Source organism: Nerophis lumbriciformis, linkage group LG03 (genome assembly GCF_033978685.3).
Source record: "Nerophis lumbriciformis linkage group LG03, RoL_Nlum_v2.1, whole genome shotgun sequence".
NCBI classification, from domain to species: domain Eukaryota; kingdom Metazoa; phylum Chordata; class Actinopteri; order Syngnathiformes; family Syngnathidae; genus Nerophis; species Nerophis lumbriciformis.
Window position 1 is genome coordinate 39485709 of NC_084550.2, and position 16954 is coordinate 39502662.

General features: G+C 39.3%; 1 protein-coding gene across 6 annotated transcripts in view; it reads left to right on the forward strand.

Annotated features, from left to right (window-relative positions):
* Positions 1-16954, forward strand: part of ppp1r16b (protein phosphatase 1, regulatory subunit 16B) — a 276451-nt gene that overhangs the window by 175368 nt on the left and 84129 nt on the right. For all 6 annotated transcript variants that reach the window (XR_012050324.1, XR_012050325.1, XR_012050323.1 and 3 more), the window contains exon 3: positions 16339-16409. Coding sequence is in view for 2 of the 6 variants with exons in the window: in XM_061937730.1 (XP_061793714.1) it covers positions 16339-16409 (71 nt within the window). In the remaining 4 variants the exon portion in view is untranslated. The remainder of the gene's footprint in view (positions 1-16338; positions 16410-16954) is intronic.

Sequence of the window (16954 nt, forward strand, 5' to 3'; positions counted from 1 at the left end):
GGCAGTCAGGTACTAGGCCTTTGCCAAGGGCCACCTGGGGTAACAGTAGTAAAGGGGTTAACCTCCTAGTGCCCCAAGACCCCATAGAGGAGCCTCCACTGCCGGATGCACTTTAACGTCATGCCCAGGACTGTTAACTAGACAACTGTTAACTTGACAACTTGTAGCGGCTCAAAGCAGTGTGTGTGGGGAAGGTGCGCCGAGAGACGTTGGTAAGTTGGTACCAAACATGGCCCCCTGTAGTCAAGTGAGGGGCTTTTGACCAATCATTTAGGCGATGGTCTGGCCATACTCTCTCTGATTGGTCAAAAGCCCCTCACTTGACGACAGGGCGCCATGTTTGGTCTTAACTTTCAAACAGGGTTGGCCATCCTCTCTCTATACACGCCTGTGGGTGCACCAAGATTCACCTCGTGTTTCCCTGATGTGGTGATGTGAGAATGCTGAGATCTGTACAATAGCTATGTCTCAATGAATGGATGACCTTTTTCGCTCAGAAATACACAATTCTATTTTTTGTGTTTTCATTTTGATCAGTTCAACTTTTCATTTGTGCCGCTGCATCATCAGTCAAAAAATAGGCCGATTGTGTCTTTTCACTGCAAATGTGCAGAAGACTTAATTGTGTTTTATCCCATTACTCAATCAATCGAACCTACTGGTATACAGATTACTCAAGTACTAAAATAATTGATAGCCGCAGCCCCAGTTGCAATTGCACTTTAGAATAAACACAAACGTAAAACAACGTACCTGTTTCCATATGAGTTGGGAAATTGTGTTAGATGTAAATATAAATGGAATACAATGATTTGCAAATCCTTTTCAACCCATATTCAATTGAATGCACTACAAAGACAAGATATTTGATGTTCAAACTCATAAACTTTATTTTTTTTTTGCAAATAATAATTAACTTTGAATTTCATGGCTGCAACATGTGCCAAAGTAGTTGAGAAAGGGCATGTTCACCACTGTGTTACATGGCCTTTCCTTTTAACAACACTCAGTAAACGTTTGGGAACTGAGGAGACACATTTCTTAAGCTTCTCAGGTGGAATTCTTTCCCATTCTTGCTTGATGTACAGCTTAAGTTGTTCAACAACGTTGTGGTATTTTAGGCTTCATAATGTGCCACACATTTTCAATGGGTGACAGGTCTGTACTACAGGCAGGCCAGTCTAGTACCTGCACTCTTTTACTATGAAGCCACGTTGATGTAACACGTGGCTTGGCTTTTTCTTGCTGAAATAAGCAGGGGCTTCCATGGTAACGTTGCTTGGATGGCAACATATGTTGCTCCAAAACCTGTATGTACCTTTCAGCATTAATGGCGCCTTCACAGATGTGTAAGTTACCCATGTCTTGGGCACTAATACACCCCCATACCATCACAGATGCTGGCTTTTCAACTTTGCGCCTATAACAATCCGGATGGTTCTTTTCCTCTTTGGTCCGGAAGACACGACGTCCACAGTTTCCAAAAACAATTTGAAATGTGGACTCGTCAGACCACAGAACACTTTTCCACTTTGTATCAGTCCATCTTAGATGAGTTCAGGCCCAGCGAAGCCTACAACGTTTCTGGGTGTTGTTGATAAACGGTTTTCGCCTTGCATAGGAGAGTTTTAACTTGCACTTACAGATGTAGCGACCAACTGTAGTTACTGACAGTGGGTTTAGGAAGTGTTCCTGAGCCCATATGGTGATATCCTTTACACACTGATGTCGCTTGTTGATGCAGTACAGCCTGAGGGATCGAAGGTCACAGGCTTAGCTGCTTACGTGCAGTGATTTCTCCAGATTCTCTGAACCCTTTCATGATATTACGGACCGTAGATGGTGAAATCCCTAAATTCCTTGCAATAGCTGGTTGAGAAATGTTTTTCTTAAACTGTTCAACAATTTGCTCACGCATTTGTTGACAAAGTGGTGACCCTCACCCCATCCTTGTTTGTGAATGACTGAGCATTTCATGGAATCTACTTTTATACCCAATCATGGCACCCACCTGTTCCCAATTTGCCTGCACACCTGTGGGATGTTCCAAATAAGTGTTTGATGAGCATTCCTCAACTTTATCAGTATTTATTGCCACCTTTTCCAACTTCTTTGTCACGTGTTGCTGGCATCAAATTCTAAAGTTAATGATTATTTGCAAAAAAAAAAATGTTTATCAGTTTGAACATCAAATATGTTGTCTTTGTCGCATAGTCAACTGAATATGGGTTGAAAATTATTTGCAAATCATTGTATTCCGTATCTAACACTATTTCCCAACTCATATTGAAACGGGGTTTGTACAAGATGATTTACAGCTTGAGAGGAGCTAATTTTTGCTCTCTTCTTATGTCTTTTGGAAGTAGGTGGAAGTATGGGAACCAAAAGTAGAATGTTCTAGGTCACTGTCCCAGCCTAAGAGAAACACAAAAGAGGAAACTATAAGATGGCAGAATATTGAGCAATACATTTGAATTGATTAACTGGTTGAACTTACCAGGTCTGTCAGAGTTTTGTGCAGCCAGGATCTCTTCTACGGGATTATTAAAGACTAGATTTTACAGTCCTCAGGATCCTGGCTTTGAAGAAAGTGGGCCACTTTCACAAAAATCTGCCGTAGACATCTTCTCCAAGCATCATGGCAAAGTCTTGTTCAATCTAAAATAAATAAAAGCACAAAAGTTAATATTGCTTACTTGATTCACTTTTGCGTAGGACTTTGAGGAGTATGTTAGATTGGTAGCAATAAGTGCCACACCACAAGCTCTTATTACACGAGAGATAGAGGAAGCATCTGCTACTGACCCAGAATTAATGGCGGTACGCAATGCAACACCTGTTTTGATCATTGTAAACCATATGCACCGATCGTCAATAAGTTGTGTGTGATAGGATACATCGTGCTAGGAGGAACACACATAGTGTTACCGAAGAGACTGCAAGGACGAGCACTTACACTGGTCCATGAACGACATTTGGGAATTGTTGGAACCAAACAGCATCTCAGAACAAACGTTTGGTGGCCTGGCCTGGAGAGGGCAGCCGAGAAACATTGCAAGGTATGTCATGGGTGTCAAATTGTAGCGTGGGGCCTACAAGTCTACCAGATGGTCCCTGGCAAGATGTTGCCATAGATCTGCATGGACCATTGCCGACTAACCACTCCATACTTGTGGTGGTGGATTACTACAGTCGCTACTATGAGTATGACATCATGACTTCCACAACGACAGAAAAGGTCATTGACAGTCTGTTGGACTACCAGTTTCCTGCAGATCAGACCAAGGACCCCAATTCAAGTCTGAATTTCTCACTGGCACTCATCCAGGGTGGACACTCCCCTTTCCTCTCCCTTATCTCTCCTGCTAGCTTCTTTGTCTTGTCTTGACTTTAAGGTTTTACTACTTACGTATAAAATACTACACGGTCTAGCTCCGTCCTATCTTGCCGATTGTATTGTACCATATGTCCCGGTAAGAAATCTGCGTTCATAGAACTCTGGCTTATTAGTGATTCCCAGAGCCCAAAAAAATTCTGCAGGCTATAGAGCGTTTTCTATTCGGACTCCAGTACTCTGGAATGCCCTCCCGGTAACAGTTAGAGATGCTACCTCAGTAGAAGCATTTAAGTCACATCTTAAAACTCATTTGTATACTCTAGCCTTTAAATAGACCCCCTTTTTTCGACCAGTTGATCTGCCGTTTCTTTTCCTTTCTCCTCTGCTCCCCCTATCCCTTGTGGAGGGGGAGACACACAGGTCAAGTGCTGGCTGTCCAGAGTCGGGACCCGGGGTGGACCGCTCGCCTGTGTATCGGTTGGGAACATCTCTGCGCTGGGATGGTTTCCTGCTGACCCCACTATGGACTGGACTCTTACTATTATGTTGGATCCACTATGGACTGTACTCTCACAATATTATGTCAGACCCACTCGACATCCATTGCATTCGGTCTCCCCTTGAGGGGGGGGGGGGGTTACCCACATATGCGGTCCTCTCCAAGGTTTCTCATAGTCATTCACATCGACGTCCCACTGGGGTGAGTTTTTCCTTGCCCTTATGTGGGCTCTGTACTGAGGATGTCGTTGTGGCTTGTGCAGCCCTTTGAGATAAACATTGATTGATTGATTGATTGATTGTCTTGTCTTAACTTTCTTGTTGCCTCTTTTTGCACTGCTCTCCAAATCTAAACATTGGAACTAATTAACTGGCCTCAACGAAATTGACAAGATCTTGGGTTTGGGGGAACCCGCTTGTCGTGACGGAGCGGTTGTTGCTGGACACACGACGGACTCTTGGGAGAAGAAAGAGTGCCACGTGCCTGGCGACCCTTCCAGTCGAGGACGTGAAGATATCCACCTATTCTGAATTATGACAACAGGAAATCTGCTGATTGGAGTAAGCATTGCTCTGGTTTGTCACCAAATTGGAAGTTGCTGGCAGTCTTCAAAGTACCCCAAAGCTGCCACAAATGATTGGAGGATGCGGGAAGAACTGTGGATACTCTTGTGATTTAGATAACATCGGACTGTCTGCCCCGCAGGATGAATTTTGAAGCCCAGTCAATTTAGAGTGAAAAGCAAATTTTATTTTCACTTGCGTACAAAACATTCTAACTTGGATCGTTTCCCTGGCTTCAAGACTCTCCCGAAGGACAGTGCGACAAAGACACAACAAACTCCCTTCTTGTCTCTCATGGACACACACCTGTTGTTGTTGACTTTGGACTAGCGACTGCACGACATCAAGGCCGCGTACACACACACATGCATCCACAAAATATACGCCACACACGCATACCCCACCCCCCATTCAATGTCCTTGACGCGAATCCCTTAGGGGTGATGGACGGATGGGCAGCGCATGAAGAGCTGCAGCCTGCCACCGTAGCCCCCACTCCTTCCCCTCTGTTGCAAGTCTTGAGATGTATGTTGTAATATGTATATGTGCTTTGCTATGGAGGTTGTTTTCCCACTCCAGACTGGGCCCCCTTCGAAACCTAGTCTAAATTGTATTTTTCTACTCACCCTCCCCCAGCATTTCCTTTTTCCCATCTTTTACGGGGCGCCTTGTGGCGACCCATGAGCGTTGCTGTTCTGTAACCCTGTACACTGTTTGTTTGTCTCATCTCGAACGGTTTTGTTGTACTTGTGCAATGACTATAAAGACCTACCTACCCACCTACCTACCAAATTATTCAGGGAATATTGTGAGGTAAATGGGATCACACACATTAAGACAGGGGACACCAACGCGGTGCCCGCGGACACCAGGTCGCCCGTAAGGACCAGATGAGTTGCCCGCTGGCCTGTTCTAAAAATAGCTCAAATAGCAGCACTTACCAGTGAGCTGCCTCTACTTTTTTAATTGTATTTATTTACTAGCAAGCCGGTCTCGCTTTGCTCAACATTTTTAATTCTAAGAGAGACAAAACTCAAATAGAATTTGAAAATCCAAGAAAATATTTTAAAGACTTGGTCTTCACTTGTTTAAATAAAATTCATTTATTTTTTTTACTTTGCTTCTTATAACTTTCAGAAAGACAATTTTAGAGAAAAAATACAACCTTAAAAATGATTTTAGGATTTTTAAACACATAAACCTTTTTACCTTTTAAATTCCTTTCTCTTCTTTCCTGACAATTTAAATCAATGTTCAAGTAAATTTATTTTTTTTATTGTAAAGAATAATAAATACATTTTAATTTAATTCTTCATTTTAGCTTCTGTTGTTTCGACGAAGAATATTTGTTAAATATTTCTTCAAACGTATTATGAGTCAAATTCAAAAAAAATATTCTGGAAAATCTAGAAAATCTGTAGAATCAAATTTAAATCTAATTTCAAAGTCTTTTGAATTTCTTTTAAAATTTTTGTTCTGGAAAATCTAGAAGAAATAATGATTTGTCTTTGTTAGAAATATAGCTTGGTCCAATTTGTTATATATTCTAACAAAGTGCAGATTGGATTTTAACCTATTTAAAACATGTCATCAAAATTCTAAAATTAATCTTAATCAGGAAAAATTACTAATGATGTTCCATAAATTATTTTTTTTATTTTTTCAAAAAGATTCGAATTAGCTAGTTTTGTTATGATCCACTGCCCGGATCATATTCGGGTCACGTGTGTTTTCTGTTAGTCTTGGACTCATTTTGTTCCTGTCTGTGCACCTTTGAGTTGGTTACCATAGTTACATATTAATTCCACCTGCCGCTTGTGTTTCTGACGCGCACCTGTTGTAATCACTGACATTATTTAAGCCTGCCTTTTCCAGTCAGTCAGCCTGGTTTCTTTATTTGTGTCACGCGACTGCTAAGTAAGTTTTTGCTTGTCTCCTAGCCCCTGCTAAATGTCATAGTCGTTGCTAAGTTGTAGCCTTAGCTTCCGGTGCGCTCGGCACCTTTCTCAGTCGGTTTGTTTTCTGTTTTGTACCTGTTTTGTGTTGTTTTATTATTAAATCAAATTATTACCTGCAAGTCCTGTCCGGATTCGTCCATTGCATCTTGGGAGAACAAAACCCCACATCATCATGCGCCCCGAACGTGACAAGTTTTTCTTTTCTTTTTTTCGGTTGAATTTTGAATTTTAAAGAGTCTGCCATGTCTGTGTGATCATGTTTTTGTTTTGGTCATGTTCGGTTTTGTTTTTGGACTTTTTGTGCACTTTTGTTTTGTCACCATAGCAACCATTAGTTTTCACCTGTCACGTCACGCACCTGTTTCACGTTTTGAGTCACGCACCTGTTTTCGTTAGTCATGTCTATAGTATTTAAGTTCATTGTTTTCAGTTTGTTGTTCTGGTGACATCCCCACATTTATGCTCTGCACATTTCTGACTCTTTTTTCATGTCCATCGTTCACGCTGCTCCTTTTTGTCCATGCCAAGTAAGTTTTGTTTATTATTGCCACAGTTAGTGTTTTTTGTTGTTCATAGTTTTTGCCTTTGTGCAAGTGTTTGGTTTCATAGTTTGTTCTCCGCCATTGTGCGCGCCTTTTGTTTACTTCCTTGTTTTGTATTTATAGTGTTTGAATAAAAATGTACCTGCATTCCCGTCTCGCCCGAGCCAACTTTCCGTTGCATCCCGGAAAAGCAAACACCCAGGACCAAGTCATGACAGAGTCGAAATTGAAGATAAACTATGTTTCAAAATTTTATTTTCTTTTTTTTTTCGTGTTTTCTCCTCTTTTAAACTGTTCAATTAAGTGTTTTTTTTCATAATTTATTCCCTACAAAAAACCTTCCGTAAAAGGCAAAAAAATGAGAGTTGACTTTTGTATTTTACATGAGTTATTATTTGTACAAACATGGTGCAAAGTAATTCATGATTTGTTAAAAAAAATGTTAGTGGCTAGCTAGTTAAAATTCATACTTGCCAACCCTCCCGGATTTTCCGGGAGACTCCCGAAATTCAGCGCCTCTCCCGAAAACCTCCCGGGACAAATTTTCTCCGGAAAATCTCCCGAAATTCATGCAGAACTGAGTGACGTGTTGACAGCCTGTTTTCACGTCCGTAAAGCAGTTCGTCTGCCGTAAACAGCAATGTTGTGACACCCTTAAACAGGACAATACTGCCATCTACTGTACATGCATATGTGACAATAACATCTAGGGCTTTTAGAGAGTGCAGTGCACAACTGCGCACACAACAAGGAGACAAAGCAGAATGCATCATCAGAGAGGGTGTTCAGCATGGTTAGAAAAATAGTGACAGAGAATAGAACAAGGATGGACAATTCAACCCTTAACTCAACAATGAGTAGATGAGTGTTATGTGTGTGTATATGCGTAAATAAATGAACACTGAAATTCAAATATTTTTCTTATTTATATATATATATATATATATATATATATATATATATATATATATATATATATAATAAAATAAATATATATATATATATATATATATATATATATATATATATATAGCTAGAGTTCACTGAAAGTCAAGTATTTGTTATATATATATATATATATATATATATATATATATATATATATATATATATATATATATATATATATATATATATATGAAATACTTGACTTGGTGAATTCTAGCTGTAAATATACTCCTCCCCTCTTAACCACGCCCCCAACCACGCCCCCCCGGGACCACCCCCACCATCTCCCGAAATCGGAGGTCTCAAGGTTGGCAAGTATGGTTAAAATTGGATATTGTGATTTCTGTCTTAGAAGTGATCATTTGAAAAATGTGCACTTAGAGAAAATATAAAAATAAAACGTTGCATATTGATAATTATCTGTTTCTATATATATTTAATGTGAGAAATCATTAAGATGATCAGTGTTTCCACAAAGATAAATATCATTAATTATTAATAATAACATAGAGTTAAAGGTAAATTGAGCAAATTGGCTATTTCTGGCAATTTATTTAAGTGTGTATCAAACTGGTAGCCCTTTGCATTAATCAGTACCCAAGAAGTAGCTCTTGGTTTCAAAAAGGTTGGTGACCCCTGCGTTAAGACAACGCCAAAGTGGGCCCAAGCAAAGGTCTGGACTGGAAACGGGAACTGAGAAAGTATGTCACAGTGTACCGGAGCTTAGAACATGCAACCACCGGGAAAAGCCCAGCGGAGCTGCTCTTCAACCGGAAGATGAGAGGAAAATTACCAGAGGCACATGACACACAGGAGGTGACACCGTGGACTGAGAACAGTGCACTTGATGTGGAGAGACACACACACACACCCACACCCACACACACACACACACAGACTGATGTCAATCACCCAACACAACAAAGCGTCCAGGGGCCAGAGATGTTCAGGGCCAGACCTCAAAGGGTCACAAAATCCACAAACTGAATTGCACATTGATAAAAAAAAAAGATAAATGTGGAATGTTTGTTTAATTTGCCATTGTTTATGTATGATGTTATTACAGCAGTTGTTTAATGCAGTGTTTTTCAACCTTTTTTTTGAGCCAAGGCACATTTTTTTCACCAAAAAAATAAGGTTAAAAAACGAAACTTCACCAGGTTGTCGTGCCTTATTTAGAGTTTGTTGTTGTTTCCTGTGTGTAGTGCTTTAGTTCCTGTCTTGCGCTGTTATTTTGGTGGCCCTTCCTGTTTTGTTGGTGTTCTCCTGTAGCAGCGTCACACCTTCTTTTGAGTGCTGTACCCCGCACCTGCTTTGTTTGCGAAATCGAGACTATTTAAGTTGTGCGGACGCTATCCTTCTTTGTGGGGACATTGTTGATTGTCATGTCATGTACAGGATGTACCTTGTGGACGCCGTCTCTGCTCCACACGCTGTAAGTTTTTGCTGTCGTCCAGCATTCTGTTTTTGTTTACTTTGCAGCCAGTTCAGTTTTACTTTTGTTTTGCATAGCCATCCCTATGCTTCAGTGCCTTTTCCTAGCGGGACTTGCCTATTGTTAATTTTTGGTTTAAGCGTTGCATACCTTTTACCTGCACGCTGTCTCCCGCTGTGCTCTGTATATTGGGATCACGACACACCATCCTCGACGCGTTCCGACTTCTACAAACCTGCTGCCACCTACTGATATGGAGTACAACATGGTTACCCTGCCGAGCTCTACACAGCACAGGCACTAGACAACGGCACATTATTAAAATTATTGATTTGCAAAAAATATTTTTTGGACCAATGAGGTTAACCTGAGTAGGTTAAGTTGCATAATTTCCCACAGCACACCAGACAATATCTCACGGCACACTATGCCGCAGCACAGTGGTTGAAAAACACTGGTGTAAGGTACACGTTTACAAACCCCGTTTCCATATGAGTTGGGAAATTGTGTTAGATGTAAATATAAACGGAATACAATGATTTGCAAATAATTTTCAAACCATATTCAATTGAATATGCTACAAAGACAACATATTTGATGTTCAAACTGATAAACATTTTTTTTTTTTTGGAAATAATCATTAACTAGAATTTGATGCCAGCAACACGTGACAAAGAAGTTGGGAAAGGTGGCAATAAATACTGATAAAGTTGAGGAATGCTCATCAAACACTTATTTGGAACATCCCACAGGTGAACAGGCAAATTGGGAACAGGTGGGTGCCATGATTGGGTATAAAAGTAGATTCCATGAAATGCTCAGTCTTTCACAAACAAGGATGAGGCGAGGGTCACCACTTTGTCAACAAATTCGTGAGCAAATTGTTGAACAGTTTAAGAAAAACCATTCTCAACCAGCTATTGCAGGGAATTTAGGGATTTCACCATCTACGGTCCGTAATATCATCAAAGGGTTCAGAGAATCTGGAGAAATCACTGCACGTAAGCAGCTAAGCCCGTGATCTTCGATCCCTCAGTCTGTACTGCATCAACAAGCGACATCAGTGTGTAAAGGATATCACCACATGGGCTCAGGAACACTTCAGAAACCCACTGTCAGTAACTACAGTTGGTCGCTACATCTGTAAGTGCAAGTTAAAACTCTCCTATGCAAGGCGAAACCGTTCATCAACAACACCCAGAAACGCCGTCGGCTTCGCTGGGCCTGAGCTCATCTAACATGGACTGACACAAAGTGGAAAAGTGTTCTGTGGTCTGACGAGTCCACATTTCAAATTGTTTTTGGAAACTGTGGTAGTCGTGTCCTCCGGACCAAAGAGGAAAAGAACCATCCGGATTGTTATAGGCGCAAAGTTGAAAAGCCAGCATCTGTGATGGTATGGGGGTGTATTAATGCCCAAGACATGCGTAACTTACACATCTGTGAAGGCCCCATTAATGCTGAAAGGTACATACAGGTTTTGGAGCAACATATGTTCCCATCCAAGCAACGTTACCATGGACGCCCCTGCTTATTTCAGCAAGACAATGCCAAGCCACGTGTTACATCAACGTGGCTTCATAGTAAAAGAGTGCGGGTACTAGACTGGCCTGCCTGTAGTCCAGACCTGTCTCCCATTGAAAATGTGTGGCGCATTATGAAGCCTAAAATACCACAACGGAGACCCCCGGACTTTTGAACAACTTAAGCTGTACATCAAGCAAGAATGGGAAATAATTCCACCTGAGAAGCTTAAAAAATGTGTCTCCTCAGTTCCCAAACGTTTACTGAGTATTGTTAAAAGAAAAGGCCATGTAACACAGTGGTGAACATGCCCTTTCCCAACTACTTTGGCACGTGTTGCAGCCATGAAATTCTAAGTTAATTATTATTTGCAAAAAAGAAATAAAGTTTATGAGTTTGAACATCAAATATGTTGTCTTTGTAGCATATTCAACTGAATATGGGTTGAAAAGGATTTGCAAATCATTGTATTCCGTTTATATTTACATCTAACACAATTTCCCAACTCATATGGAAACAGGGTTTGTATTTCCAAGGAAAAGGGGGATGTCATGTGTTGGTTACTCAGGTCCCAGGACAAACACAGAGGGGGATCTTAAGGGCGGGGTACACAGGATATGAGGACATGTGTTGTGTGGTGGACATCTGGAAGTGGAAGAAGTAAGAGCGGGAATAGACAATAAGCTTTCTTTTTGTATTATTAAGTTTAGAGTGCACTAACTAATAAGTGACAACACAACACATCTGTGCATCATTCTCAGCACATGAGAGCGATGCACAGAGTGAACCCTCTTGCACCCTGTTTGAACGTGAGAGAGGAAGAAAACAAACACACATGGACATGACAATTATTCGATGACAATTTGTCCACTTATTGTTGAATTAATTGATTTATTGACTATCAACCAGGCCCATATAGTATAATACTGCCAAAGTAAACGTATATAGCTAGCATACTGTTATCGAGATTTTTACATTCTTGATTTCTAAAACTAAGGAAATCTGACTATGTGTATTATGTTCCACCATTCATTATCTTGCCTTTCATTAGCATCATAGGAGCCAATCTACATTTCTGCCAGTGGGTGCTCGGTGTGTGTGTATTAGTGTTGTCCCTATACCAATATTTTGGTACCGGTATCTGTCCCAAGAGTATTTTGGTACTTTTCGGTACTTTTCGGTACTTTTCGAAATAAAGGGGACAACAAAAAATGTCAATCTTAGGTACATTAAACATATGTTTATTATTGCAATTGTGTCCTTAAATAAAATAGTGAACATACTAGACAACTTGTCTTTTAGTAGTAAGTAAACAAACAAAGACTCCTAATTAGTCTGCTGACGTATGCAGTAACATATTGTGTCATTTATCTACCTGTTATTTTATTTAAGGACAAGTGGTAGAAAATTAATTATTAATCTACTTGTTCATTTACTGTTAATATCTGCTTATTTTCTGTTTCAACATGTTCTATCTACACTTCTGTTAAAATGTAATAATCACTTATTCTTCTCTTGTTTGATACTTTACATTAGTTTTGGATGATACCACAAATTTGGGTATCAATCCGATACCAAGCAGTTACAGGATCATACATTGGTCATATTCAAAGTCCTCATGTGTCCAGGGACATATTTACTGAGTTTATAAACATAATATTCATTTTTTTAAAAGAAAGAAGATTTTGTGATGTTAAAAAGTATCGATGTAATCATAGTAGTATCAACTAGATATGCTATTGTACGTGGTATCATTACAGTGGATGTTAGGTGTAGATCCACCAATGACGTTTGTTTATATTGTAGCGTCCCGGAAAAGTTGGTGCTGCAGAGGATTCTGGGAATTTTTTCTGTGGTGTTTATGTTGTGTTGCGGTGCAAATATTCTTCCAAAATGTGTTTGTCGTTATTTAGTGTGGTTTCACTATGTGGCACATGTTTATGACAGTGTTGTTTAGTGTGGTTTCACTATATGGCACATGTTTATGACAGTGTTGTTTAGAGTGGTTTCACTATATGGCACATGTTTATGACAGTGTTGTTTAGTGTGGTTTCACTATATGGCACATGTTTATGACAGTGTTGTTTAGTGTGGTTTCACTATATGGCACATATTTATGACAGTGTTGTTTAGTGTGGTTTCACTATATGGCACATGTTTATGACAGTGTTGTTCAGTGTGGTTTCACTATATGGCACATGTTTATGACAGTGTTGTTTAGTGTGGTTTCACTATGTGGCACATGTTTATGACAGTGTTGTTTAGTGTAGTTTCACTATATGGCACATATTTATGACAGTGTTGTTTAGAGTGGTTTCACTATATGGCACATATTTATGACAGTGTTGTTTAGTGTGGTTTCACTATATGGCACATGTTTATGACAGTGTTGTTTAGTGTGGTTTCACTATATGGCACATGTTTATGACAGTGTTGTTTAGTGTGGTTTCACTATATGGCACATGTTTATGACAGTCTTGTTTAGTGTGGTTTCACTATATGGCACATGTTTATGACAGTGTTGTTTAGTTTGGTTTCACTATATGACACATATTTATGACAGTGTTGTTTAGTTTGGTTTCACTATATGGCACATGTTTATGCCAGTGTTGTTTAGTGTGGTTTCACTATATGGCACATGTTTATGACAGTGTTGTTTAGTGTGGTTTCACTATATGGCACATATTTATGACAGTGTTGTTTAGTGTGGTTTCACTATATGGCACATGTTTATGACAGTGTTGTTTAGTGTGGTTTCACTATCTGGCACATGTTTATGACGGTGTTTTTAGTGTGGTTTCACTATATGGCACGTATTTATGACAGTGTTGTTTAGTGTGGTTTCACTATATGGCACATGTTTATGACAGTGTTGTTCAGTGTGGTTTCATTATATGGCACATGTTTATGACAGTGTTGTTTAGTGTGGTTTCACTATATGGCACATGTTTATGACAGTGTTGTTTAGTGTGGTTTCACTATATGGCACATGTTTATGACAGTGTTGTTTAGTGTGGTTTCACTATATGGCACATGTTTATGACAGTCTTGTTTAGTGTGGTTTCACTATATGGCACATGTTTATGACAGTGTTGTTTAGTTTGGTTTCACTATATGACACATATTTATGACAGTGTTGTTTAGTTTGGTTTCACTATATGGCACATGTTTATGCCAGTGTTGTTTAGTGTGGTTTCACTATATGGCACATGTTTATGACAGTGTTGTTTAGTGTGGTTTCACTATATGGCACATATTTATGACAGTGTTGTTTAGTGTGGTTTCACTATATGGCACATGTTTATGACAGTGTTGTTTAGTGTGGTTTCACTATCTGGCACATGTTTATGACAGTGTTTTTAGTGTGGTTTCACTATATGGCACGTATTTATGACAGTGTTGTTTAGTGTGGTTTCACTATATGGCACATGTTTATGACAGTGTTGTTCAGTGTGGTTTCACTATATGGCACATGTTTATGACAGTGTTGTTTAGTGTGGTTTCACTATATGGCACATGTTTATGACAGTGTTGTTTAGTGTGGTTTCACTATATGGCACATGTTTATGACAGTGTTGTTTAGTGTGGTTTCACTATATGGCACATGTTTATGACAGTGTTGTTTAGTGTGGTTTCACTATATGGCACATGTTTATGACAGTGTTGTTTAGTGTGGTTTCACTATATGGCACATGTTTATGACAGTGTTGTTTAGTGTGGTTTCACTATATGGCACATGTTTGTGACAGTGTTGTTCAGTGTGGTTTCACTATATGGCACATGTTTATGACAGTGTTGTTTAGTGTGGTTTCACTATATGGCACATGTTTATGACAGTGTTGTTTAGTTTGGTTTCACTATATGGCACATATTTATGACAGTGTTGTTCAGTGTGGTTTCACCATATGGCACATATTTATGACAGTGTTGTTTAGTGTGGTTTCACTATATGGCACATATTTATGGCAGTGTTGTTCAGTGTGGTTTCACTATATGGCCCATGTTTATGACAGTGTTGTTTAGCGTGGTTTCACTATATGGCACATGTTTTTGACAGTGTTGTTTAGTGTGGTTTCACTATCTGGCACATGTTTATGACAGTGTTTTTAGTGTGGTTTCACTATATGGCACATGTTTATGGCAGTGTTGTTTAGTGTGGTTTCACTATATGGCACATATTTATGACAGTGTTTTTAGTGTGGTTTCACTATATGTGACATGTTTATGACAGTGTTGTTTAGTGTGGTTTCACTATATGGCACATGTTTATGCCAGTGTTGTTTAGAGTGGTTTCGTTTCACTATATGGCAAATGATTATGACAGTGTTGTTTAGTGTGGTTTCACTATATGGCACATGTTTATGACAGTGTTGTTTAGTGTGGTTTCACTATATGGCACATATTTATGACAGTGTTGTTCAGTGTGGTTTCACTATATGGCACATGTTTATGACAGTGTTGTTTAGTTTGGTTTCACTATATGGCACATATTTATGACAGTGTTGTTTAGTTTGGTTTCACTATATGGCACATGTTTATGACAGTGTTGTTTAGTGTGGTTTCACTATATGGCACATGTTTATGACAGTGTTGTTTAGTGTGGTTTCACTATATGGCACATGTTTGTGACAGTGTTGTTCAGTGTGGTTTCACTATATGGCACATGTTTATGACAGTGTTGTTTAGTGTGGTTTCACTATATGGCACATGTTTATGACAGTGTTGTTTAGTTTGGTTTCACTATATGGCACATATTTATGACGGTGTTGTTCAGTGTGGTTTCACCATATGGCACATATTTATGACAGTGTTGTTTAGTGTGGTTTCACTATATGGCACATATTTATGGCAGTGTTGTTCAGTGTGGTTTCACTATATGGCCCATGTTTATGACAGTGTTGTTTAGCGTGGTTTCACTCTATGGCACATGTTTATGACAGTGTTGTTTAGTGTGGTTTCACTATCTGGCACATGTTTATGACAGTGTTTTTAGTGTGGTTTCACTATATGGCACGTATTTATGACAGTGTTGTTTAGTGTGGTTTCACTATATGGCACATGTTTATGACAGTGTTGTTCAGTGTGGTTTCACTATATGGCACATATTTATGACAGTGTTGGCGTTGTTCATACTGCCTCCCTTAGTGTGACATGTATGGCTGTTGAGTAAGTATGCCCTTCATTCCCTCGTGTGCAGTGTGTTTGAGGTCAAGATGATTATGTCTTAAATTCGTTACAGGGCACAATATAATCTTGGTTAGGCTTTGTTAATTAAAGACTATATAATTAGTGACTTTTGTAATATGTAAAGCGGACTAAAGTCGCCACAAAATTAACAACATCAAGATTGATTTTTCAAAAAATGATTCTAAAGATTAAAAGTTGCCATCAATCCCACGGCGCCTACGATTAGCATAGTCCAGGTTTAAGGTGCACCAACAGGCAGCTCGAATGTACTTAAAGATCCTGCGTTCAAACAGCAATCTTTCCGAGCTTTTTAGTCATCTGTCTCTCTGTGTTTTGTTCCACCAGTGCGCTATTTGCTGAAGAACAACGTGAGCCCAGACCTCTGCAACGAAGACGGCCTCACCGCACTGCATCAGGTGATCTTTGCTTTGTTGTCACAGCAGTCATTATTTCTGTCTATCCTTAATGTTCTATCTTTGTAGCTTTGTGAGTTGACTTTTCCCACACAAGACATTATTTGTCTGATAATCCAACTTAAATATTTATATTTACAAACCCTGTTTCTATATGAGTTGGGAAATTGTGATAGATGTAAATATAAACGGAATACAATGATTTGCAAATCATTTTCAACCCATATTCAGTTGAATATGCTACAAAGACAACATATTTGATGTTCAAACTGATAAACATTTTTTTTTTTTTGCAAATAATCATTAACTTTAGAATTTGATGCCAGCAACACGTGACAAAGAAGTTGGGAAAGGTGACAATAAATACTGATAAAGTTGAGAAATGCTCATCGAACGCTTATTTGGAACATCCCACAGGTGAACAGGCTAATTGGGAACAGGTGGGTGCCATGATTGGGTATAACAGTAGATCCCATTAAATGCTCAGTCATTCACAAACAAGGATGGGGCGAGGGTCACCACTTTGTCAACAAATGCGTGAGCAAATT